Source organism: Alligator mississippiensis, chromosome 15 (genome assembly GCF_030867095.1).
Source record: "Alligator mississippiensis isolate rAllMis1 chromosome 15, rAllMis1, whole genome shotgun sequence".
NCBI lineage: Eukaryota > Metazoa > Chordata > Crocodylia > Alligatoridae > Alligator > Alligator mississippiensis.
The window spans coordinates 27366115-27391894 of record NC_081838.1 but is presented as its reverse complement, the minus strand read 5'-3'; the positions used below and the strand labels follow the sequence as shown (position 1 = coordinate 27391894).

Here is a 25780-nt window from a genome sequence, read left to right as displayed (position 1 = left end):
CTGATTTCTTCCCTCTTTTGCCTAGCTTCTGCTCTCCAAACACATTTAGCAATCCCAGCATGCTCAGTTCTGGGATATCTAAATCCCCTTTTCTCTTCCTTTGGTTATGACCCAGCAGAAGTTGATGGAAGTCTTATCGGCCACTCGTGCTACAGCACATGGATGATGCGTTTCCTCAACTCTTCCTGTAGTGACATGCACACTTGATGTAACCCAGGTACTCCTAGCAAGGGGTCATTGGAAGTTTCTGTCCCCATTCCTTCTGTAACAGGGACTCAGGCAGGAGCCCTGTTACTTAGGCTAGCTCCAGGAGGAGTGACTTCTGAATGCACCCTGCCAGGTGGAGAGGATTTCACATCTGGGAGAAGACTGGAAGGATTAGCCCTCGAAAATCGGAGATAAAACCATCAGCGGGACTTTTACTGATTGCCTTCAGGCACAAGAAGATGAACACGGGGTAACTGAGACCCTACAGAGATAAGAGAGGTAAAGAAATCTTACCTGTGACTTAGAAGGTTGTTGGGAGTGCTGGACTTCCTGGGGACACAACAGGTCAGACCCAGACGGACATTGTTACTAAGGATCGTGCTGCTTTGAGTGCGGAGAGACACTGAGGTGGCGGGAAACAGTTCGGCTGGGAGCCAAGTCAGAGATGGCATCTCTGGGACAATACACGGGGAAATAGGGTCACAGATAAGTCCCTGACCCTGCTGGGACAACGATTATTTAGCAAATAGTAAGAACTGTGTAGGAGCAGCAGGGAGCCGCTCCCAACAGGAGGCACGGGCGGGGAATGAAAGACATGGAGACCACGTTCTGCTAATAAGGCAATTAGCAGTGAAGATTAGGTTAAAAATAATGTATATTTAAAAGTTTCAGCTTGGGGTTTTTCTCTCCTTCAAACCTAATTGCTCTCACCAATGAAGTAATTGGCAAGGTTATTGCCTTTTTATGTATTACTTTGAAAATAAACCTACAATCTGAGCGTGTAACATCTGGGTGATATTTATTGATCACTAACATTAACAGTTCACTGATCTCCTTCCTTTTCTTATTAAATCCAAGTCGTGGCAGGCGAGTACAGAAAGGAGACAAAGCTATTACCCAACACACTCACACCTTCCTATCTTCACCTGCATACACCAGAGACTCTGACTTTGCTGTATTTACGTTAAGACCTGTGCTCTCAGGCTTCCTCTGCCACTCTCAAAAGATTTCCTCTCCTCTTCCTAAAATCCCTCTGCAGATCAGACACCTATCACTATAATAAGACTAAGTGGGCCTAGGTACAGGTACTAGTGAAAAGCAGTTTTCATTTCCAGAAAATCTCTAATACAGGCTCTTGTTCTGGCTTGTGAGCAGGGTTGAGGTACATATTAATTTTTACTGGGTCAGTTTGCTTTTCTGATGCTTTCCCTCCATTGCCTCCCAAACTATTTTCTTAGGGAAATGCTCAAATGCCTTACCTAGTTCAACAAAGTGGATGTAGACCATTTCTAAATTATGCCCTTTCACATGCTGTGAGATGTCTCCTTCTGCCTTCTTTTGTCCGTCTCCATGAGCCACAGGAATTGTATTGAACCCCACAGTATTTGCCAACCCCATGCCCCTCCTGGGATGATCCTCTGATTGGATGGCATGACTGCTTCAACTGTAAATACAGTTATTATAATAAAATCATCCTTTCCTGTGCCCTGGTGATGGTGAATTACCTCCTTTCCCAGAAAAAAAAAATCTTGCTTTCAGCCACCTGTTACTGATGCTTTTCATTGCCACAGGCCTGCTCTTTAAATCTTCACTAAAAATAGGCTCATGACCACTCCTTTGCTGGGAATTACACCGATAAAACAAATGTTATCCATCCACAAGTGTGTCCAATATGTCTTCTTTTTTGTACCTTGCAAACAGGAAAAGCTTTATCTTTCTGCTCCGTCCTACGTCACGGATCAGTGCATCTTTATGCCGATCCCTGATGACTGTCAGTTTAATGCCCTGTCTGTACCAGAGAGTGGCTGGGGCTTGGTTCCCTATGCCCATCCCTGCACCACCTGGGTGACAAGGATCATGGTCTCTTGAAGGCTTCTCTCCCTAGTGCCTTCTCTTTCATTCTAAATGCCTATCCTTTCTTGTCCATCAAGGCCCTAATAGAAACCTTGAGTTCCTTGGATCTGTTCCCCAAATCCCACTTGGTTATTCTGCATCTAGTACCCAGTCACTAACCCTGTTTAATCACTGTCCTAAACAGGATATCAAGGTCCTACACCTGACTTGATTTGCAGCATCCAGCAAGGACAAGTGGAGCTCTGGATCTCTGATGATGAGGGCGGTGGGGAAATCTCAAGGTCCGAAGACCCGCTGTCAGGTGAGTTGTGGCTGTCCCGTCCATCCAACTCTGCTCTAAGTAATGCTCCTGCCAAGCATGCCGGGGGGACCTGGAAACTGTAGAGCTGCTCTGTGCTGCTATGCAGGGTGCTGACATCGAATACAGTATGTTATGCTGTAGCGTGTCTAGACACGTGTTGTTCCCAGTTGGTGAAATTCAAGGATGTGGAGACAAGCAATTGTTCCCTTCTCCCTCTAATGACAGATGTCAGGGGGTCAGGTGTGCTGTCTTGATTTATTGGCCCAGATCTGGTTTCCCTGGGATACCGTGTTCTTCTACTTCCATCTTCACTCAGCAATATAAGAGTTCATTCCCCAGCCCAAGGTAGCCATACCTCTGTAACAGGCTGTCCCAGGGCATGATGGGATTTGTAGTCCCTCATGGCAATCAGTGTGGTATGCAGAGATTCCGTGCAGCTGTTACTGTGGGGCAAAAAAGCTGATGCTTTCCATGGTTTCCCCTGGTCAGGTTGACCTGGAACCCAGGAAGTGTTTCATCATGGTCTCAGGCTGCATTAAAGGGCTTCATGGCACAGGTGGGATTCAGAGGCTTTCACGTTGTGGGTGGAAATGATTCCCCCATGGTTTGCACCAGAATTACCCCTTCCCATTTCCTCTCTGGAGCCTTGAGTGTTATGACGCTGAGACTCAGCACAGAGTCCAGGTTTGGGTTCATGCCAAGGCCTTAAAGCCAGTGCAGACTCCCATGACATGGAGTCTACCTGGGACCTGTCAGCAAAGGGAAGCTCCACGGACTCATTCCCTGTACCAGACCTGGCCCTGGAAGCAGGCAGGAAGCACAGCCCTGCTCCTTTCAGAAGAGAACGCTGCAGCTCAAAGTCCTCCCATCCTACTCAGCCCATTAGAGCATGAAACCATTCAGGTACTGTCTTACTGCACATGTCCCACATATGCTTCTCCTAGAGGGCCTGAGGTGGTGGGTGCTGCCAGCGGGGCCAGAAACTATTGAGAATCCTACTCTGAACTCCACCGAGTAGGGAACCTTAGCCCAATCCAGGGACCTGCCCCTCCCTCACCCCAGCACTTGGGGTTTTGGCAAAAAGACCTTGTTTTCTTGAGGGAACGCAAGTGCCAAGGTCCAGGCCTGCTCTGAGGTCCATCCCAGCAGTAGGAATAACAGTGTTTGCCCTTTGCGAACAGGGTGGGCACTAATCTGGTGTTTCTCTTCCCTATACAGAAGGTGCTTGGCAGCTGTGCAGAGCTAAGGAGCAGCCTCCTGCAGGAGGGCCAGCAGACCTGGAGCTAGGACAGACTTCCCTAGGGAGTTTGGGCAAGATGGACTCCCTGAGACCTGAGAAGAAGCAGTGGCACAAGAGTCAGGGGAGGCCCCGAAAGCAGAAGGAGAATGGAGCGATGAACCAGGTACCAGCTCCAGTTGAGTATAAGAGTGGAGAAGGAACAGAGCCCTGGGTGCAGGGAACAGTTTGTGGAGCTGAGAGACCTAAAGAGCCGCTGGAAAGATGCACTGCATCCCAGCCAAGGCATTGGGAGGGACGTCAAAGGGAAGCAGGAGCTAACTGCCAAGTACAGGAGCAGAACCCACTCCTGGCCCAAGGTCAGAAAAAAATTTTAACTGCCTGTCCCTCCTGGCTCTGCACAAGATAAGCTATACTGGAGGGAAGCCCCACGTATGCACCAAATGTGGGAAGAGCTCCTGCCTTTCCACCCTGGCTGTTCACTCTCAATCCCTTTCTGGAGAGCTCCCCTGCTGCTTCACCGAATGGGGAAAAAGCTTTGTGCACCCCACAGACCTGGTTAACTATGTACATGGGCAGAGGGGGAAGCGTGAGCACTGCTGTGTCAAGTGTGGCAAGGTCTTCACCCATTTCTTCTCCCTGTCTCAGCACCACTGCATCCACCTGGGGAGGAAGACACACCGCTGCACTGAGTGCAAGAAGAACTTCATCAGCTGGCAAGACCTGTCCCAGCACCAGTGTGTGCAGACCAGGGAGCAGCCACACTGCTGCACCAAGCGTGTGAAGAGGTTCAGGCATTCCTCCAGCTTTGTCAGGCACTGGTGCATGTATGCAAGGGAGAAGCCACATCAGTTCTTGAAGTGTGGGAAAAACTTCACCCAGTCCTCCAACCTGGCCAAACACCGACTCATTCACGTGGCAGAAAAGCCACATCAGTGCTCAGTGTGTGGGAAGAGCTTCACTTACTCCTCCAGGTTGGCTCAGCACCAGCGTATCCACACAGGGGAGAAGCCACATCAGTGCTTGGTGTGTGGGAAGAGCTTCACCTGCTCCTCCACCCTGGCCCAGCACCAGCGTATCCATACAGGGGAAAAGCCTCATCAGTGCTCAGAGTGCGGGAAGAGCTTCACTTGCTCCTCCAGGCTGGCTCAGCACAAGCATATCCACACAGGGGAGAAGCCACATCAGTGCTCAGAGTGTGGGAAGAGCTTCACTTACTTCTCCAGGCTGGCTCAACACCAGCGTATCCACACAGGGGAGAAGCCACATCAGTGTGTGGAGTGTGGGAAGAGCTTCACCTGCTCCTCCACCTTGGTCCAGCACCAGCTTATCCATACAGGAGAGAAGCCACATCGATGCTCGGAGTGTGGGAAGAGCTTCACCTGGTCCTCCAGCCTGGCCCGGCACCAACTCATTCACACAGGGGAGAAGCCACATCAGTGCTTGAAGTGTGGGAAGAGCTTCACCCACTCCTCCAGGCTGGCTCAGCACCAATGTATCCACACAGGGGAGAAGCCACATAGATGCTTGGAGTGTGGGAAGAGCTTCAACCAATCCTCCAACCTGGCCAAACATCGACTCATCCACATGGCAGAAAAGCCACATCAGTGCTTGGAGTGTGGGAAGAGCTTCACTCACTCCTGCAGGCTGGCTCAGCACCAGCGCATCCACACAGGGGAGAAGCCATATCAGTGCTCAGAGTGTGGGAAGAGCTTTACTCAGTTTTCCACGCTGGCTCAGCACCAGCGTATCCACACAGGGGAGAAACCATATCGGTGCTTGGAGTGTGGGAAGAGCTTCACTCACTCCGGCAGCCTGTTTCAGCACCAGCGTATCCACACAGGAGAGAAACCACATCGTTGCTTGGAGTGTGGGAAGAGCTTTACCTGCTTCTCCAGCTTGGCCCAGCACCAGCTCATCCACACAGGGGAGAAGCCACATCAGTGCTTGGAGTGTGGGAAGAGCTTCACTTACTCCTCCAGGCTGGCTCAGCACCAGCGTATCCATACCAGGGAGAAGCTATATCAATGCTTGGAGTGTGGGAAGAGCTTCATTCACTCCTCCAGCCTGGCTCAGCACCAGCGTATTCACACAGGGGAGAAGCTACATCGATGCTCAGAGTGTGGAAAGAGCTTCACCTGCTTCTCCAGCTTGGCCCAACACCAGCTCATCCACACAGGGGAGAAGCCACATCAGTGCTCAGAGTGTGGGAAGAGCTTCACTCATTCCTCCAGCCTTGCTCAGCACCAGCGCATCCACACAGGGGAAAAGCCACATCTGTGCTCGGAGTGTGGAAAGAGCTTTACTCATTCCTCCCACCTGGCTCGGCACCAGCGTATCCACACAGGGGAGAAGCCACATAAGTGCTCAGAGTGTGGGAAGAGCTTTGCTCATTCCTCCAGCCTGGCTCATCATCAGCGTATCCGCACAGGGGAGAAGCCACTTCAGTGCTTGGAGTGTGGGAAGAGCTTCACCTGCTCCTTCTCCCTGGCCCAACACCAACTCATCCACACAGGGGAGAAGCCATATCAGTGTTCAGAGTGTGGGAAGAGCTTCACTCATTCCTCCAATCTGGCCCAGCACCAGCGTATCCACACAGGGGAGAAGCCATATCAGTGCTTGGAGTGTGGGAAGAGCTTCACTCACTTCTCCAGCCTGGCTCGGCACCAGCGTATCCACACAGGGGAGAAGCCACATCAGTGTTCAGAGTGTGGGAGGAGCTTCACCCAATCCTCCCACCTAGCTCGGCACCAGCTCATCCACAGAGAGAAGAAACCACATCAGTGCTCAGAGTGTGGGAAGTGCTTCCTTCACTCCTCCGAATTGGCCTTTCACCAGTGCATCCCTATCCATGAGCATCCATAGTTTTGCGAGCAATACAAGAAGGATTTGGAGATGTATACCTGCTTAGCACCCACCAGTGTCTGCATACAGGGAAGCAGTGTGATGCTGGTGCAATGCAGCAACAGCTCACCCTTTGTTCAGCATTTCTAGGTCACTGCAAATCCCAAAGGACACAGGCTGACGTCTAAGGTTTGCTGAGGCAGAGGGGTGAAAAGGAAACTCCTGATGCAGGGGTCAGCCCAGATGCTGGGGGAACCTGTGAGGAGATGATTACATCAGCCTTGGAGCCTGTGCCATCCCCATCATTCTCTAAAAGCAGCCAGTGCTCCCAGGGGGAGAAGAATTACCTTCACAATAGGATGCCTTCTGCAAGTGGCTCCTAATGACATCCAGGGGCTCTCTTTGGCCGAATCCAATTTTTGTCCTCCCTGTTAGTCCCAGGGTTTGGTATGTTAGGCTTTTGCGTTGCAGGAAGGAGGACACTGATGTCTGGGGAAGCATTCCTTACTTCTAAGCAACCCTGACCTTGCCTTTCCTTCCCAGCACGTCACCCCTCTCCCAGGCCTGCATATTCCCATCAGAGTTTGCAAGAAGCTGCTTCTCCCACCCTGTGAGCCCAGTTTGGCGGAGTTTGCTTAGCCTCTTGTCAGAGCTTTGCGCCACCAGGTGCCAGCTGCTTCCTCCTCTCCTTCATAGACTTGTAGAAAATTAGGGGTGTAAGGGACCTCCAGAATTCATCTAGTCCAACTGCCTGCTCCAAGCGGGACCATCCCCAACTAGATTATCCCAGCCAAGGATGGAGATTGCACAACCTCTCTGGGTAACCTCTTCCAGTGTTTTAATACCCTCGTAGTGAGAGAAATTCTTCCTAACATTTAAGCTAAACTTCCCTTCCTGCAAATTGAGACCATTGCTCCTTGTTCTGTCATCTACCCTCACTGAGAACAGTCTGGCTCCATCCTCTTTTGAACCCCCCTTCAGGTAGTTGAAGGCTGCTATTAAGTCCCCTCTCAGTCTCCTTTTCTCCAGACTAAATAAGCCCAGTTCCTTCAGGCTGTCCTCGCAATTCATGTGCCCCAGTGCCCTCACCCTTTTGGTTGCCTGCCTCTGGACTCTCTTCAATTTGCCCACATCCTTTGTGCAGTGGGGGGCCCAAAACTGAACACAGTACTCCAGATGTGGCCTCACCAGTGCTGAATAGAGGAGAATAAATGATCTACTGGCAACACACCCACCAGTGCAGCCCAGGATGCTGTTAACCTTCTTGACAACAAGGGCACACTGCTGGTTCATATTCAGTTTCTTGTCCCCTGTCACTCCCCAGGTCCTTTTCTGTAGAGCTGCTGACCAGTCAGTCACCCTAGCCTGCACCGGTGCATGGGATTGTTTTGTTCTAAGTGCAGGACTCTGCCCTTGTCCTTGTTGAACCTCATGAGATTTCTTTCAGCCCAGTCCTCCAATTTGTTGAGGTCATGCTGAATCCTCGCCCTATCTTCCAGCATTTCTGCTACTCCCCCAGCTTGGTGACAGATTCCTTGTTACTCAAGCCCCACAGCTTAACATAATATCCTTGTGGTTGGTCTCTCTGTCCTCTCCAGAGCTGTGAATTGGGAACAGACCAGGGAAGCTCTCTCTGTTACTTCCAGCTCCTTCCCTTTCCAGAGGATTCACCTCAATTCCAGGGTTGTTGCTCACCTTCAGGAGCAGGAGCTGGTCACCCTTGAGGCATTACCCCATGTCCTGCTATGCAACAAGGACCCTGCCCTTTGAATGAACCTCTGGCTAGGAGGAAATAGAGTCTCTTTTCTGGGTTAAATGACGTACTAGGGGTAAAGGAGGTGCAGCCTGTGACAGGTCCTGCCTCTTCTGTGGAAGGGTGGGGAAAGAATATGGGTGAAATGCAGCACATTGTAATCTATGAGTATGCATGTCAAGGAGATATCCTCAGACAAGGTGCAGCCCATGGGTGCATTGCTGGAGCCTTAGTAATTTCTGGCCAGAGCAGCCAAAGGTCTGTTGTGCAGACAGGCCTCTAGAGGAGGCAGGACACGGAAACCCCAGGGCCTTGGGAGAAGCCATCTCGTGTCCCCAGAGAGGAGCCCCTGCCCCACCAGGAGTCAGGTGAGGTACAGGATGGAGGCTTGGGTGTGGGTCTGGGTGTCTGAGTGCCTATCCTGCATGCAGGGGGAGAGGCTCAAATATCTTCCCTTGCCTGGGACAGGGCTGCAATCTTTGTAACCTTGTGGCCAGGCTGGGACCGAGCTCTGATCTCTGTGGGTGGGCAGCTCCCAGACTGAGGCCCCTCATCTGTCTCACTGTGTGTTTGCAGCACCCAGTAGGAAGAGGCTATATCTTGACCCTTGCCATGCTGTCACAATAAGAATCAATGACCTAATTCATGTTCCAACAGTCAGTGTTCACTGGTTCCTTTCTGATGCCTCCGTGAGCCCTCTGTGCCCAGTAAGGGGCTGGTGCAGGTGACGAGGAAATGAGACTCCCCAGCAACATCTGCCTGGTTCAGGTACAGTTACCCCAGGGCTCTGTGCTGCAGATTCCCCCCAAACAGAGGAGACCTGGGAGTGGTTAGCAGACAATACCACCTCAGGCTGGTGCCCCAAACAAATACCTTCTCCAGGAGCAGGTAAGGAGTACTGGCTCTACCCTTTCTAGCATCAGGAGGCACCATCTCTCAGTGTAGAAATGTCTCTGTCAGAACGCTTTGAGTCAGTGCTCCAACAGATCAATGGTTCTTGTTCTCCCAGTGCCCCTAGAAGTCCCTGGAGAAGACTGACCTTGCACTTTCCCTCCCCCTTCTCTTCACATGTAGATGCACACAGTACCAACATCCCTCGCACTTCTTTCCCAGGGAGTGGTGTCTCTGCAGTCTCTTATGTGGTGTGATCACTACCCGACACTGGGACAGAGTTATTGGTCCTCATCTCTTATCTTTGTGCCTATGGAGGTTTATTAGGAAGACTTGTGGGATTTTGAGTCTACCTTCTCTCCCCTCTTCCAGTGACCAACAGACTCCCTATGCTTGAAGAAGGGAGATTGTGCCTGAAAGCTTGCTAAGAACTCTTTTTCCAACTACTCAGTTGGTTTAATAAAAGATATCACGTCTACTCAAAGAACCTTGCCTCCCCTCTTCCATGCACTGAAACCTCTGTTTGCCCAGGCCAGTCCAGGAGATAAGCAGGGCTTTCCCCGTGCCAGCAGCATCAGGGCTACCCTATGCACTCTCTTCCCCACCCGTAGGTGCTGGGAGCGTGCGTAGAGCTGAGCAGCAGCCTGCTGAGGAAGGTCCTGTAAATGTGGAGCTGCAGAGGACTTACCCAGAGAGACCGGAGGAGAGGAGCTTCTTGATACCTGAGCCAGACCAAGTGCAGAAGGGGCAGAGCAGGCCTCCAAAGCAGTGGGAGAGCCTGGAGGTGAGCAGGGCACCATGTCTAGCTGGGGGTGGGAAGGCAATACAGTTGGGGCAGAGTGCAGAAGGAGCCAGGGGTGCTGTAAAGAATTGGGAGCGGAGAGACCTGAAGAGCAACAAGCTTGTAGTGATGGAGGCTGCCAACACACCAAGCTGCATTAACAGGAGCTCCCTCCCAAGCGCAGGTAGCTAGGGGTCTTAAAGGCTGGACTTTTAATTAAGTAAATGAGGGCATCACTCTCAGAACCCAGCCCAGGGAAAGGAGTTTTGCAGTGGCGGGTGATTCTAAGCAGGGTGTTTGCCTGCAGCCCAGCACTACCACACCGCAAAAACAAATGAGCAGACTAATTATACTGGAAACCACAGGAGTGTATCAATAATAACAGGCAACAATAATACTTACAGCTGTATAGAAGGTCCATACTCCTACTGTTACACACATTACATTTACATTATAGCCAAGGCACTCAACCAGAGGCAGCTTTGCCGTGGTGGGCCGTTTTCTTGTTCCACTTCAATTTTCAGATCACGTAAAAATGGGAAAGCAGAATATGATGCTAACATGGCACAGGGGCCATTGGAACCTAGCTCCATTTTGGAGCCATGTGACATCCTCGTATCGCCTTGCCCATGTCTGTGCCACCACCTGGGAGAAAGTCCCTCCTGAAGAGTAGGCTGCCTTCATCTAACCACTGCCTCAAATCCAGGATGGGGTTCTCTTTACTCAGGGTAAGATTTACATCCCCCCCAGGTTCAGCCAGACCCGTGGTACTAGGTTTATGCTATTACTGCCTGTTAGCAGGCCACCCTGGAGAAAACCTATTGACTAATCACCTGATACTTTGGTGGCTACACCTGGGAAGGACCATACAAGTGTTCATCTGCTCTTTGTACATTTGTGCAAAGTACATTTGAACACTTTGCATATTTGTACTAACATGATGAAGCCCACTCAGAACTCACTTTCTAGCCCCTTTCCTCTCCCTCTTGGCCCATGTCCACTATTCTGAAGGACTTTATTATGGATCTTCCCCAATTGAGTGGGTTCGCTACCATCTGAATGGTGACAGGTTGACTAAGACGGTGCACTGTGTGGCAGAGCACCTTTTGGTGTCTGTCACTTTTAGGGCTTAGATCAAGCAGCAGAGCAGCCTGCAGGTGGCTGCTGTCCTCAGTCAGGTGTCACATGGCTAACAGAAGGCTGCCTGATTGGGAAGAGGGCTCAGCTGTTAGCAATAAGAGCAGGCCTGGTCAGGGGAGCCAGCAGTTGCTACAAGCAGCATTGCCTGGTTGGGGCTGCTGCTTACAGAACACCTTGGAGGTACAAGGCAGGAATTATGGGGATGGCAGAAGGTTGCTGGTGCTGGGGCATGACCTAAAACTAACCCTGCTAGGGATGGATAGTGTGGTGGGGCTGCCTGTGGCAGGGTGGTCCCCAGGAAATGCCACACCAGTTGCCTCCCTAGTGAAAGGCAAGTATGGGGTGCCTTATAGCCCCAGCCCCCACCACCATCTGGTGGATAACCCCAGAATAGGGACAGGCCTGAGTCCAGGCATTATCATCAGCCCTGGGACCCGAGGGGCATAAGGCACTGAGGCCCCAGTGCGCGGGTGGAGGAGTGGCCCCAGCGAGGGGGCATAGCATGGATAGTGGTGGCTGTGCACAGTAGGGTCACAGGGATGGCTTGAAGGACTGCACACGTGCATGCAAAGTAGGGTTCAAGTAGGTGGGCCTGAAGGGCTGCACAAGGGTGTGCAGGGTAGGGTTGCAGGTGTGGCCTGAAGGACTGTGCACAGGCCAGCCCCAAGAGTGAGAGGATGAGCAGAAGCCCTAGTGAGACAGCATGGGTTTAGGTGCCAGTGAAGGGGCATAATGGCCAAGGTAAGTCTATGGACTCCTGAGGCCAAATTTGGGGCAGAGGCCGAGGAGTATGGCTCAGCAAGAGAGCTGGAGAAAGTTTGATTATTTTGAGTTAAATCTGCAAGGCATGGGACATAGTATAGGGAAGGTCAGAGCCGTGTATAATGCCCCAGGAATTGGGGTACTTAATGGGCAGCCTCCCATAGTTTTATATCAGTTTTAAAATGACAAGACGTGGCAGGAGAGACAGGGCCGACTGCCTTAGACAGGTGGGCAGGCTGGCGTTGTGGCCAGCCTCATGATGACCCCCTGCACTGCATCCCATGTGTAAGTCTTCCCTCGGCCAAGGACAATGCCTAACTGTGGTTGGACAGGATAGTTCACATCCACAGGCTTGGAAGCAGCATAGCCTTCAACTCTAGATCCGAGTTTGTCTCCTGGTTTGGGCACAAGGTCGTGTAATTGTTGTGGTTTGGGGCTTAGCTTTAAACAGCACATCACCCAAAGATGAACAGACAAATAAGAAGAACCAGCCAGGCCTTCTTGGAACATTGATCAATATATATACTACTCACAAAAGCATTGGCTGAAGTAGGTCTGTTCAGCGAAATTGTCCAATGCATGAGTTCCTTATAAAAGCAGAGCTTGACATGTCGGCCAGATGAACACCCCTGCCTGGAGAGGAAAGGGGGAGATGGCTGTACAAAGTGGAGAATAGTCCAGTCTCAGGTTGGCACAGAACACCCAGATCAAGATGTGAAACAAGCCCATAGCAAAAGATGGCTCAAGATATTCAAGATATTTGTGGAATGTAATAAGGAATTTGTCCGGATCACTGTATAAAAGGATAATTAGAAAGCATGAGATCTATGTATCAGCCTAGGGTGCCTACATGATGTTGTGCTGATAGCTTGTCGAAGGCATACATGCAATAATATTATGTCTGTCAAATCACAGCTGTTTGGGCCATAGCTATTAGACAATAAACTTGCCCAAACCTTTGCCAGTTCTTTAAGACAAGATTGGTGTTGGGATCTCCTGGTTATGACTTTTTGACAAAACCACAGCTGCAGAGAATTCAGCACTGAAAACATATCGATAACACTCAGTGAAGATGGCAACGCCAACACCAAGTACTAGAGCAGTACTTCTGGTGCTACATCATTTTCCAGTGAGGCAACTGCCTCCCAATATTAGTGCTGTAGTGAGTCATAGAATCATAGGGCATGTCTACATGTGCATTAATGCATTTTTCCTAATGTGCATTAAATTTAGTACCTCCAATATGAGGTAATAAATGCACATTAGGCTGCACTAAAGTATCGTAGTGCAAGCGCATGCTTTTTAGGTGACAATGTGAAGTAGCCTATTCTACCATGCATTAGCAAATGAGCATGATTTTTTATGTGCTGCTTTAATGTGCAGTAGAATAAGCCAGTGCACATTAAAGCGCACGTGTATACACAACCCTAGAGAAGTAAGGCTGGAAGGGACCTCCAGAGGCCATCTAGTCCACCCTGCTTCCCTGAGGCAGGATCAGCCCTATCCAAACCACCCCAGACAACCATAATTTCAACTACATAAAACTACCTGTAATCCTGATACACCATAGACCTGACATCCTAACCTGCCACAGGTAAAGCAGGGGAAACACAGCAGCCGATGTCCTTTCATGAAACGTTGCGAGTATATATTGAAGAGGTCCAAGGAAGATGGCCACCCCTACCCCTGCCTCCATAGGAAGACAAAACCCCACAGTCCATACTGATTTGACCATGGGGTAAAATTCTTTCCTCACCCCAAATATGGCAATTGGTCTGATCCTGAGCAGAGGAGCAAGACCCACTAGCCAGGAACCTCCAGCTTTGCTCCTACTGTGGAGAGTTCAGGCTCTTGATGCTTGACAGGACCGAAATGGTCCCTTAGGCCTACCCGGCTTGGAATAAGTGGGCTAGGGTGCATTCACGGTGTTAGCATCCACCGCAGCTACGTTACTGTGGAACCTGCTTTCTACAGAGAAAAGGGTCTGATGTAGCTTGTTTTTCTGCAAGAGTCGGATGATAAAGGGTTGTTACGGATAAGAGGGTTTGTTATACTGCATTCCACCCGTATGGGCGACTGGTGCCTCCTAGCTCTGGGGGGGGCACCAGTGGCCAATTGCTGATGGGGCGGGGGGGGGGGTGTCCCCCAGCAGCCGATCGCCACCCTGGAAGTGCCTGTGGCAAACCGGACGTGCCACCAGCGCTGCCCAATCTGCAGCTGGTGAGGGCCAATTGGGGGGGGGGGCATGTGCCCCCCTGTGCCCTCCCTACGTGTCGCCTATGCGCACAACCTGAGGTCTGCAGGTCCCAGGGGGCGGATGCCGTGGCAGGTGGCAGCAGGTCACAGCCAGGAGGCAGTCCCCACTGCCAGACTGCTGCAGTGGGTAGAGGGTGCAGGGCACGCTGGGCTAGGGCTGCTGCAGCAGCTCAGCTGGCACAAGGGGCTGGTGTCCCCGGATACAGGGCTGAAGATCCGGGAGGAGCTGGGCAGGGTCAGTTTGCTCCACGTGGCACAATTTGCCCCAGACCAAAGTGCATGTTTGGCACAAATCTGGCATAAATTTTCGGCGCTGTTATTTGAGCTGCTGGACGCACGCATTCGCGATGCGTAGCGGCGCCCGCGCACCCCGGAGACTGGCGGTGCCCCTGCCGACTGCTGCGCTGTTGCAGGCGTCTCAGGGCAGGCTGGCTGTGGACGGGAGAGCAACACTCAGACATCCCCTAGGGCAAGGGCAAGGGGCGGCGGAGGGAACGCTTCCATGTGCGGGTGGGAGTATTTCTGGCCCTTCAAGCGGGCAGCAACCCGCTAGGCCACTTTTCTGCTTTTTCCTCAACATCTTGGCTAGCGCCGTCCCTTGTCGCTGCGTTCCCCCGCTTCGTGGTGCCAGGCGCCGTCTCCCCCGTCAGCGCCGGGACAGGACGCGCTTCCCGGGGCCCACCGCCGAGCCGCCCACGCCGCGCCAGCGGCTCCTAACCGGGCTGGCCCGCGGGCCCCGCCCCTTGGCGTGTCACTCCGCGCCCGCGAGCCAATGGGAGCGCGGCGGCCCGGCAGGCCCCGCCCCCATGGAACGCGCGCCCGGGCAGGCCCCGCCCCGCCCGGCGGTGACGTGGTGCGGCGCGCGGAGGCGCGATGGAGCGGGGAGCGGACGAGGCGCTGCGGCGCTGGGCCGAGCGCGACATGGGGCTGCCCGCCGGCCGCCTCCCGCCCGCCGCCGCACTGCGCAGGTGCGGGGCCGGGGCCGGGGCCGGGACCGGGACCGGGACCGGGACCGGGACCCCCGCCCTTGGAACGCCCGCGTGCGGGCGCGGGGCCGGGGCTGACAGTGTCCCCTTCCCCCCAGGCTGTGCTCGGGGCAGGGCGCTGAGATCTGGGCCTACGTCACGCAGCACGTCCGTCCCCGCCGGTGAGTCCCCCCCCCCCGCGGGGAGGCAGCCCGGGGGCCGCTCCGCCCCCCCCCCCGGGATGGCCCCCAGGTCAGGAGGGACCCAGCACCCGGGCTCCCGGCCCCTGCCGCGCGCCGAGCAGGGAGGGGACCAGGAGGGCGGGATCCTGCAGCTCCGCCCCGCCCCCAGCTCTCCTCCCACCAGCAGGGAGGGGACCTGAGTGGGCTGTCAGTGACCCCCAGACCCCCCCCTCCACTGCAGCTGGGGAGGTGTCTGAGCCCCTGGTGCCCCCCGCTCTGACCCCCACATGCACCTCCCCCCCAGGCAGGGCAGGAGCCCAGGTGTCTGGGCTCCCAGTCCCACTCCTGTCTTTGCCTCCCAAGTATTGAGCTGTCTAGGCTCCTGCAGCCCCCTGCTCTGCCCCAGATCCTTCTCCACCCCCAGTGGGGAAGGACCCAGGTGTCTGGGCCCCACGTACCCCCCACTGTGACCCCTGGATCCACCCCCAACTGGGGTGGGAACCCAGGGGTCCAGGCTCCCAGCATCCGCCCAATACCTGGGGGAGCATCTGGGTTCCTGCAGCCCCCACTCCGACCCCCAGATCTGTCTCCACCTCCCAGTAGGGAAGGACCGAGACATTTGGGCCCTCCCTCCCCTCTGACCCTCAGATTTCCACCCGCACAATGGGGGGAGTACCCAGGGTCCTATGCTCCTGCCCCCCCCCCCCCGGCGCGCAAGGAGGGACCCAGGTGTCCGGGCTTTGAGCCGTTCTTTCTCTTTCTTCAGGACCGTGAAGAAGATCAAAGGGAATTTGCTGTGGTATCCTGCCTTCTGGCCCCCTCCCCCCTCCCTGCCTTGCCCCTTCCCATACGTTGCCCCAGGTCCATCCCCTGGCCTGGGCCCATCTGTCCCAGGCTCTGTCTCCTGGGCCTGACTGCCCCCCTCCCCCCCTTGGGTTTGTCTGTCTGTTCAGCTCCTTAACACAGGACGTGGCCAGGTACCAGCACCTGGAGGAAGCCAAGGTGAGTGCTGGGGGGACATGGGGGCATCAGGCTGCTGGGTCCTTCCTGAAGCCCCTGGGGAGGGGTTGGCCTGGTCCCTCCCACCATTAACCAACCCCTCCCTCCCTCAGGGCCAGCATGGGGTGCCAACCAGGCAGGGGGAGCAGCGCCAGCGCCTGACCCAGGACATTGCCCGCCTCCGGGCCGAGCAGCAGCAGCTGGATCTGCAGGTGGAGAGCGCCCAGCGCCAGCTCCAGGCAGAAGGTGAGGGGGCCCGGGGGCCCCGGCGCCTGGGTTCTGCCCCGCTCTGGGAGGGCAGCAGAGGCCGGGGTTTAGCGTCTGGGAGTCCGGGGGCCTGGGTGCTGGGTTCTGTCTAGCTCTGAGAAGAGACCTGAGGCTGGCGGGGTGGGGGGAGTCTGGACGCCTGGGCTCCCTTGCTGCGCTTGGGAGGGCGGGGTGGGTGTGCTGACACTGCTCCCTCCTCGCAGAGGAGGCCCTGGCGATAGTGCAGGAGCAGGTGTGGGACGCGCGGCGCCGGGCACTGCTGCTCCAGGCCTACATGGCGCGGGTGGCCCGGCAGCGCCAGCACCTGCAGGATGGGGCCGCCCAGCTCGGCGCCTGGCTCACACGGCTGCAGGACATTGGCAGGTTGGGCAGCCTCGATCCCTCACCTTGGCCGGCGGGGAGGGACAGGGGGGCAGTACACTGTATCCCAGAATCCTTTGCTCCCCAGGAAGTTGTAGGCACGAGGCCTGCTTCTCTTGGGAGCAGTTTCCCAGCATCTTTTGCTCCTCAAATCTATACCTTTCTAGGTACCCCCTAGGAGCCCAGTTCCCAGACTGCTTTGCTTCCTAGGGGGTTGTGGACCAATAGCCTGCTTGTTCTGGATATAGTTTCCCAGCATCCTTTGCTCCTCATGGGTGCAGGCCTGAGGGTGGTTTCCCAGAATCCTGTGTGGCTCCGCCCTGCAGCCAGGCGCTGGACTCTGCTCTGGTGTGGGATCCCTGGGGGGCCCTGGTCCCTGAGTGGATGGGTTGGGGTGTGGGGGAAGGGCAGGGGTCTGTGTCTGCCCTGCCCCCTCCTCACAGCCTGTTCGGCCCTGCAGGAAGGCGCAGGAGGAGCTGGTGCTGCCCGGACCCCGCTTGGACCCCGCGATCCCCATTCCGGAGCCTGAACCGCTGGTGGGTTGTGGGGATCCTGGTGGGGGGGCGCAGTCTGGTCCCCTGGACTGCACTGGCTGAGGGGTGGTTCCCATGGGCAGAGTCCTCCTGGACTGGGACTTAGTTGTGTCACTTTGGGATTCCCAGAGAAGGTCCGGTGGTGGGATCTGGTGATTGTGGGGGTGTTGGGCTCTGGGTGCTGTGTGGGGGATCCCATGCAAAGGCATGTGGGATCTGGTATTTGGGGAGCATGGGACTCAGTGGCCGTAGAGCAGTCAGCAGTGGGATCTGGAGATCCTTGGAGAGGATTGGGGGAGATGGGTGGGCAGGGAATTTGGTGGTTGGAGCAGGGCCAAGGCAGGGGGCATGGGGTCCGGCAGCAGCCAAGGACCTGCCTGCTGGGAGGCAATGTAATGGAGGTACATTGCCGGGATCTGCTGGTGGTCACATCCCAGCAGGGGAGGAACCTAGTGGTCCCCTGGGGAATCTGGTGGGCTGAGGGAGAAGAGCCAGGGCAGAAATACCCTCCTCCCACCTGGGAGGTGTGAGGGATCCTGGGGCTTTGCTGACCTCCTCCCCATTCGTGTCTCTGCAGCGGGCTGTGCGGGCAGCCTGTCAGCTCCGGGCTGACTTCATGAAGACCCTCCTGGAGCATGGCACAGCAGGGATCCTCCAGTAAGCCCCCAACTGTCCCATCCCTTGCCCCCTGCTCTGCCTCCCCTGTGACCCTTCTTTCTCTTTCTCTGCAGTAGCGGGATGAACACAGAGCTGCTGGATGCCTCCTACCAGCACTGGCTGAGCACAGTGGAGGTACTGGGACCATGGGGCTTGCGGCAGGGGACCCCCTAGCCTCACATCTGGGGGGTGCAGATGGGAACAGCCCCTTGTGGAGGCCTGCCCAAGCCCCCCTGCAACCCCCACCCCATCTGTCTGCCCCCTAGGACGCGGTGAGCTCCCACCCCCCTGGCCACCTGCTGTCAGCGCTGCAGCACCTGGCGCTGGAGGACACGCGGCAGCTGCAGGAATTGACCCACCATGTTGATGTTCCCGGTGACATCCAGGCCCTCAAGTGGGTGTGTGGGGGTGGGGGGGAACCAGGGAGGCCCTTGGGGTCATGGGGCGGGCCACAGGCACGGCCCTGCTCCTGGGGTCTGCACGGTCCTAGTGGTCAGCCCGTGCTGCAGATAGGTTGGGTGTGGGCCAGGGCTGGGGCCTGTCTCCCCTGATGGAGGTGGCTGCGTTGCAGGGGCATTGCTACAGCCCCTGGTGGAAGCAGGCAGCGCTGCCACCTGGTTCCCTCCCAGCTGTGCAGGCCCCTGCAGGGGTTGGGGGAAGGGGAACGGATTGTGCCCTATCTGTGCCCCCTGGCCTTGCAGCTTCAGCCCACTCTTCCCTGCAGGTTCCAGCTCCACGGGGCTCATTTGGAAGATCTCTCTGCATCTGCTGGGGCCCTGCCCTCTGTCCGGGGCTTGCTCCAGGTAAGCCAGGGGGTGGGGGGTGAGCAGCTGAGGGTAGGTGCAGTGCGGAGTGGGGGGTATGTAGGTGGTGCAGGGCTGTATGATAGGGCTGGGGTGCCCAAATGGGGGGGAGGGCAATATGGATTTGTGGGGATCTCATGGATGTGGGGTGCAAGGGCATGCACCAAGTGGCTGAGGAACAGCAGGGGCAGGGCTGGGAAATGCTGGAGGGGGCCGTGTTGGGACTGGGGGTGGATCTGTGGGTGCTGGTGCAGGGCACCGGTGTCCTTGGATTAGGAGATGTAGCTGGTGGGACTGTCTGTGGGGCGTGGTCCCTGGCGCTATGTCCTCCAAAGCCTGGGGGTTGGTCAGGGGGCCAGACCTGTTTGTGGGATGATTATAATGTAGGGAGACTATAGTATGCTTTGCTCCCCAGGAAGGCTGGGGCCAGTGCGAGGTGCTGTGGGCCCAGCAGCTGTCCCTGCGCGCACAGTGCCGGCGCCTGAAGGAGGAGTTGGCAGTCCGGCTCGCAGAGGCCCATCGACTGCTGGCTGATGGCTCGGAGCGTGCCATTCTTGCCAGGTACCTGCCCTCTTGTGTCCTGCCTTTCCTCCCTGCCTTGCTGGTGCCCCTCACTCCCAACTTGCAGCCCCATGCCCTGTTACTGCCCCTTATACCCCGGGTGTCTTTGTGTTGCCTAGGGCAAGCCCCAGCTGCTGGGTAAGAGCACCCCCTGGTAGAGGGAGGCCTCTATTGCCTGTCAGGCACTTCCCCAGCCCTGGAGCACCTGCTTCTCTTCCCCCATGTATTGTTCTCCTGCCCCCCACCCCCTAGGGCAGCACTGGAGCTGGAGCTGCGGGTGGTGCGCCTGGCTGGGCAGCGGGATGGGCTGCTGCGGAGCTGCCATGCACTGGAACAGGAGGCAGGTGCCCGCCGGGCGGAGCTGCAGGCCCTGCAGGGCAAGCGGCAGCAGATCCTGGACTTCCGCCTTCTGGTGGTGAGTTGGGGGCAGGGGCAGAGGGCTGCGAGTTGGGAGTGAGGGGCACTGACAGGATGGAGAGGGGGTAGGGGGGTGCAGGTTAGGAGTGAAGCAAAGCGGCAGGAGGGCTGGAGACAGACTTGGGGCTGTGGGCTGGGAGTGAGGGTCGCCAGCAGGGTGGAGAGGCTGTAGGGGGCTGCAGGCTGAGCCTGATCCTGTTTCTTCAGGATGAGAAGCAGCAGAATATCCAGGCACTGATCAAGGGCACCTCATTCATCAAGTCCCAGCTCCGTAAGCACCAGGCTGAGGTGAGAGATCAGAGACCCCCCAAGACAGAGTGGGAGGGAGGGGGCTGTGGGTTGGGTGCGAGGAGCCACGATAACCCTGTCTCCCTCCAGGTGCGGGCCTGGTCCCAGGGACGCCTGGCAGGGGCTGAGGAGGCCCTGGCCCTGGAGTGCCAGCACCTGCAGGGGGGTGTTGAGCGAGAGCTCGGCCAGTTTGGGGCCATTGTTCTGCCTGTCCTTCTGTGCCGCCACTTGGGGTGAGTACCGGATACCTGGGGTCTCTGGGGCAGGGCTAGGGGGCTGGGAGCCTGGATGATTGGCACATCCCTGCTCTGGCTCACAGGTGGGTGAGGGGCAGGGCCTCAAGTCAGAGGTACAACCCCGATCCCTCCTTCCCAGGTCAGCACCAGCCTCATGCCATCAGCTGTCCCTCCACTGGCTGGTGGGGGCAGGGGTTGGGGTGCCCCGCCCCTTCCTGGGCATGTGCCAGAGCTTGGGCTTCCCCCTCTACAAGGTGAGTATCTCTTCCCCACTCCCTCGGCTCATCCAAGCAGGGGTTGAAATCCCCAGCAGGCTAGACTCTACCACCCGCACTTGGAGGCAGAGCCAGTGCCTTTGCACCCATCTCCCCGCAGGCCCCCGAGCAGCTCCTGGCGCATGCGGTGGAGCTGAGGCAGGATGTGTGGCACCTCCGGGTCCAGCTGGGTGCCAAGGCACGGGCACTGGCTGGGCTTCAGGCCTCGCATGGGGATGAGGACGTGCAAGGTGAGCACGCACAAGAAAAAGGAGGAATGGAGCCATGGCAGGAGGGGCTGGAGTATCCCCGTGCTGCGATCTTACGCCACCATGGGCCCAGCACTCGTGAGGTCACAGGAGCCCTTGCCACAAGAGTGCAGTGCCCCAGGTCTCAGCATGGTGGGACTCATCCTGCACTTGTGCCCCCAGCCCTGGTGCGAGCTGTGCGAGAGCATGACCAGGAGCAGGAGAATGCCCTAGCTCCGCAGGTACGCCGTGTCGTGGAGCAGTGCCAGCGCTGCCTCGAGCACTGGCCCCAGCTGCAGGCTGCCGTGGATGCGTGGTGAGGAGACCTTGCATGCTGGGCAGGGGTGGGGCGGGACATCTGGGGGTGGGGCTGCTCTGAGGGGATGGGGCCAAGGAAGCTGGCCCTGCGCACCCTCTGCAGAGTGGCCGTGCCCCTGGGATGGCAGGGGTGGGTCTGCATGATTTCTAAGGCCCCTGCTACCAGTGCAAATTATAGCTGGATGGAAAGCAGCTTTGACCAGTCTGAATTCATGGTGCGATTCACCAGTGAACTGGATTATATGTGTCACGTGTAGCAGGGGCCTGAAGTGGGGGGACATGGTAGAGCCTTGGGGCCGTGTCTGCCAAGGACTGGGCGCTGGATTTTGTCCGTCCGTGTCCCGTCGTTCCCCCCCCGGTCTGGGTGGGGGCAGGGGTACGAGGTGTCAAATTGGGGAGGGCAGAGGGGGCAGGGCTCGTGCTGGGAGTGGGGCAGGAGCCCACTGACCCCTCCATTTCCGCCCTCGCCCCCCAGGTGGGAGCAGCCGGGGCAGTTTGTGCTGCCGGAGTGCCGACGCCTGGGACTCACCCTGCCCCAGTGGCTGGAGCGCTGGACCCTGGCTGCCTCTGCTCTCCAGCGCCACCACCAGCAGTGTGCCTGGGACTGAGGTCCTGCCCCAGGACAGAGCTGTGCTGGCCGCACTTCAGAGAAGCTGCCTGGGGACCCGACAAGAGGGCCAGCTACTAGCACCAGTGCCCGCACCTATGGGGGTGTGGCCATGCCCACCTGGGCAGGGCTACATGATCCCACCCGTGAGGGGGTAGCCAAGTAGCGGCCGCACCCCCAGAGGCAGGGCTCTGCCAGTCACAGCCAAGGCGTGTGGCCGGCGGGAAACCATGCTCCTGCGTGTCGAAGGTGGGATGTTTGTGGGGACGGAGATGTGGGGGTGTTCCGTACTAATTACTTCTCAATAAACATTTGCATTATACCCACAGCAGCGATGGCCACTAAGGGATGCTGGGCAGGCCAGTCAGGGCTCTACCCACCTGGGGGTGTATGTAGCCTTAGGGCCCTTCAGCCCTTTTCCCCTCATGCAGCTTCTGCAGGGTGTGGGGTTTTTCGGCAGGGGGTCCCTGTGGCAGTTGTGTGGCTTTGTGGGCCTGTCTCTGTTGATGCACGTGTGTGTCCCGCGTGGTGCCACGTTGCCCCGCAGGGGATGGGTTCCTCTTCCGTCGCATACACGGACCCCAAGCGTCAGGTTCAGGTGTGCGGTGCCTCTCTCCCTGATCTGCCCTAAGGACTGTGTTTAACCTGAGTCCTGGATAGCTGTGGATTTAAGATGCCCAGAGGTGTTCAGTGGGCCGTCATTTTTCCTGTGCAACATCTGGTTTGTGGGAGGCAACCTCCGTTCATGTGTGTCTCCCTGCACTGGGTCGGTGAAAGCCTGTGCTGCATGCCCCTGCGCCTCCACCCTTACCTTGTGCTGTAGCTCTGCTTCTTGGGGCTGGCAGCAGCAGCGTGGCCCCAGCCCAGGAGACAGGGCAGCAGCTCCCAGCTGGGCTGGAGGAACCAGAGCCAGAGGGGGAAGGGAGGCAGGGGGTGATGGGAACAGGCACAGGGGCAAAGGCTGGAGGGTAGGTTTTCCCCTCAGGGGTTTTCCCCTTCCCCTGCTAAATAAGCCATTGCATCCAGGTGATGGCTCAGCTCCAGCTACAGCCCTAAGCTTGGGGCCAAAGCTGGATTTGAGCCTTCATCTACTGTGGGCCAGAGCCCAAAGTGCTCCAAGCCCCCGCTCCTGCAGGAGCCAAGGGGAAGGCTTGAGGTGGGGGCGAATGCTCTTTGTCAGGGGAAAGAGGCTGGAGGGGTGTCCCAGAGTGCCTGGGATGCTTGGGTTATCCTCTGCCCCTTCTTTGGGAGGGAGGCTGGATGCCAAAGCCTTACCCTTTGCTACTGGATTGTCGTCTCTTCCTATGCCTCAGTGGACTCCATCTCCCATGATGCACTGTTGCAGTGTCCCTCAGCATCATGGGAAATGCAGTCCCAGGGCTGGGGGTGGAACTACAGTGCCTAGGTAGGTGTGGGAGATGGGGTGAGATGCATACTGTCTTAGGCCCCTGTGCTGGCATTCGGGGTGCCTGGTGCAAAGGGGAGGTGCCCCTTGTGTTTTGGGGCTCCCTGGATCCACCTGGCCTTGGCAACCCCCAGTGGGCAGGGGCTGCCATGGAGCATGTGCAGTCATGGGGGGGAGCAGGGGTCAGATTCCCTGCCCGAAGGGGGTGAACAGGTGGGTCTCAGCATCTGTCCCCCTGTGCCAAGGGCAGGGTAGGTCCTACTCTGCCCAGCCCAGCCCTGCAGCCTCTGATGCCGTGGCCCTGGGAGCTCCCGTATCCCTTGTGCTCGTGTCAGGAGCCTTTCCCCCACCCCAGAGTCTGCCTCAGTGGTAACAGGACAAGCAGCCCCAGCTCTCCCTGCCCCACTCCCATGCACCCTAGGGGGCTGAGTGTCCCCAGGCCAGGGCTGCATGGCTCCCACCTCCAAGGGCTGATTTGTAACCTGGGCAAGTGAAGCACATCAAGATAAACAGCGCAGTGAAGAGAGAGAGAGAGAGACTGGCACAAGACAGGGCCATGCAAATGTAAATGCTAGGCCTGGGAGACCCATCCCTTGCAGAGGCCTACTGGGGTGGGAACGGGTATGGTGTCTTGGCCATCAAGGACAAGCAGCACTGAGCTGGCTTGACCACCATCAGATCTGATGGTGGCTGCTCAGTGCCAATGTACCTTTCTGAGCTGTGGCCATGCATGGGTCCTAGTTGCATTGTTTGCATTTGGGATCTGGATGGCAGGTGCAGGGTGCGCAGATGCCCTTGGCCTGTGCATCCAACGCAACAGCACCCTGAGACCACTCAAGGCAACTTCCCGCACACCGTGGAACAACGGGGTCCTGCCAAATTGCAAGAGCTAGAACCCTACAAGCTACAGATGCTTGTACCACCCACTCTGATGTCCTGAGCAGAAGGGCATGACTCGGGCCCAAGGCATGCGACGTGCCTGGGAGATGGGAAGGCAACACTACTGCCGCCCTTGAGAACTCAGGCAGTGCCTGAGCCCTGGGCATTTAGCCCTGTCCAAGGCAGTCCAGGCCAGGGCAGATGATTTTGCTGCCATGAGACCTGAATCTCCTTGATCGGGTCCGTCCAAAGCAGTAGAAGCTGAGGGCGCTTTCTGATCCGTGCACAGGCAGAAAGAGGGTCCGGGTACCCCTCCTAGCTCTCCTGGGGCAGAGGTAAACCTGCCCAGCTGAGGGACATGGGGTTTGAGCCACCTCTGGTACTGTCAATCACTGTGTTGCTCTCGGTGGCCCAGCATCTGGCATGACCTGATGGAGAACAGCTGCAAGTAGGGCCTTGAGGGGGGAAAAGGGAAGTGCTAGTCTGTCCGGCCAGTCTCTTTTATACCGATCCATTAACCCACTCACCCATGCACTTATCCATCCAACCCCACAACTACCCACCACTCTGCATCACTCCAAATGACAGGCTGTTTTTGACCTGCATGCCCTTGAACTCTGATGCAGGGGACTGTCCACCCTACGCCTGAGCCTGCTTCTTCCCCAAATGCTGTTAGATGTGGGGGAAAGTTCCTGCCCTCTACCCAGCCCTCAGCCTGCCAGGCCTCTCAATGAAGCCTGGAGCCTCCTAGGTGGGACAGGTATTATGTCCCAAACCCTCTGGCCTGCCAGCCCAGGCCTCCAGGCTTCCCTGTCTCTGGCTCCATGTGTGCACACACCGGAGACCCTGCACAGATGTGGAAAGAGAGAAAAATGGAGTCACTGCTGGAAGGGAAAAGCCCCCACCCCCAAGCCAGCTTGGGCTCTTGGATCAGGCCCAGGCCCCTATGGGGGATGGGGCAGGGGGATGGTCTAGAACATCCATCTGCCCCAGCAGCCAGTGCACTCTGCTGGCGGTGGCAGCAGCCGCGTGGCAAGTGGCAATTGCCCACAGAAGCCAGGGGTGGCCAATCTCAGGGGGGGCACGAGCCCCCCTGTGTCCCCGCCACCAGTCGCCTATGCCCCTTTCCCAGAAAACTCCCCTCACTCCCGCCCTGCTGGTGCCCTGCACTCCTGACCCACAGCCCCCTGTGCGTAAACCTCCTCTCAGAGGTGCGCCACAACTCCACTGCTGCAGTGCAGGTGAAGTTAGCTGTTCTCATGGACCTGCCTCCTGTCCCACCAGTCCCTCCTGGTCCCCTTGGCTTTATTCCACTGCACCTGACCTTGCCTCATGAGATGAGAAGGAACCCAGGAGTCCTCACTCCCAGTTCTCCCCTGAACATCCCTATTCCCGGCTCAGGCCCAGTGAAAACCACAGGGGTTCTGGCTCCCAGCTCCAACCCTTAACACTGGGCAAGTAGAGCCCTTAGTTTGGGAAGGGTCTGGGAGACTCAGGAGTAGAGGTACACAGGGGAAGGCTGAGAGTTACAGGGCACCCCCTATAGAGGGGTAGGTGGCTGACACCCCATGGACTGGGTGTAACGGGAGATGCCTGGAGCCCCCGTTAGCTGGTCTCATACCTAACACAGCGACACTCTGGTTTTCCCCAACTGCCCATTGAGCTGCAGCCGCTTCTGGGCTGTGGTGCATCGGGAGCAGGGGATACAGGGACCTCTGGCCCTGTACCAATGTTGTGGGGCACCCCAGCAGTGCCGGAAGAAGACTGAGGTGTAG

General features: G+C 56.8%; 2 protein-coding genes across 6 annotated transcripts in view; both read left to right on the top strand.

Moving 5' to 3' along the window:
- LOC102567883 (zinc finger protein 850-like) overlaps positions 1-12730 on the top strand; it is a 32395-nt gene extending 19665 nt beyond the window's left edge. The window contains exons 4-8 of one of the 4 annotated variants that reach the window (XR_009457562.1): positions 2246-2362; positions 3581-3765; positions 4248-8964; positions 9699-9871; positions 10393-12730. Coding sequence is in view for 2 of the 4 variants with exons in the window: in XM_059718873.1 (XP_059574856.1) it covers positions 2246-2362; positions 3581-3765; positions 4248-6464 (2519 nt within the window). In the remaining 2 variants the exon portion in view is untranslated. Of the gene's footprint in view, positions 1-2245; positions 2363-3580; positions 3766-4247; positions 9575-9698 lie in introns of those variants that run through there. The other 3 variants (XR_009457561.1, XM_059718873.1, XM_059718874.1) reach the window with 3 other exon arrangements.
- A 2131-nt stretch (positions 12731-14861) lies between these two features.
- On the top strand, positions 14862-22043 carry HAUS5 (HAUS augmin like complex subunit 5). Of its 2 annotated transcripts, none has more exons than XM_059718928.1 (19): positions 14862-14994; positions 15111-15173; positions 15940-15972; positions 16151-16175; positions 16286-16418; positions 16643-16802; positions 17260-17335; positions 17910-17989; positions 18064-18124; positions 18256-18383; positions 18714-18792; positions 19208-19353; positions 19606-19768; positions 19978-20058; positions 20149-20291; positions 20434-20548; positions 20670-20799; positions 20980-21112; positions 21590-22043. In XM_059718928.1, the coding sequence occupies exons 1-19, from the start codon at positions 14900-14902 to the stop codon at positions 21720-21722; spliced, it is 1977 nt and encodes a 658-aa protein (XP_059574911.1). In that variant the 5' UTR covers positions 14862-14899; the 3' UTR covers positions 21723-22043. The 2 variants fall into 2 exon arrangements, with proteins under 2 accessions (XP_059574911.1, XP_059574910.1); XM_059718927.1 differs by having other exon boundaries at positions 16127-16175.
- Positions 22044-25780: the final 3737 nt, after the last annotated feature.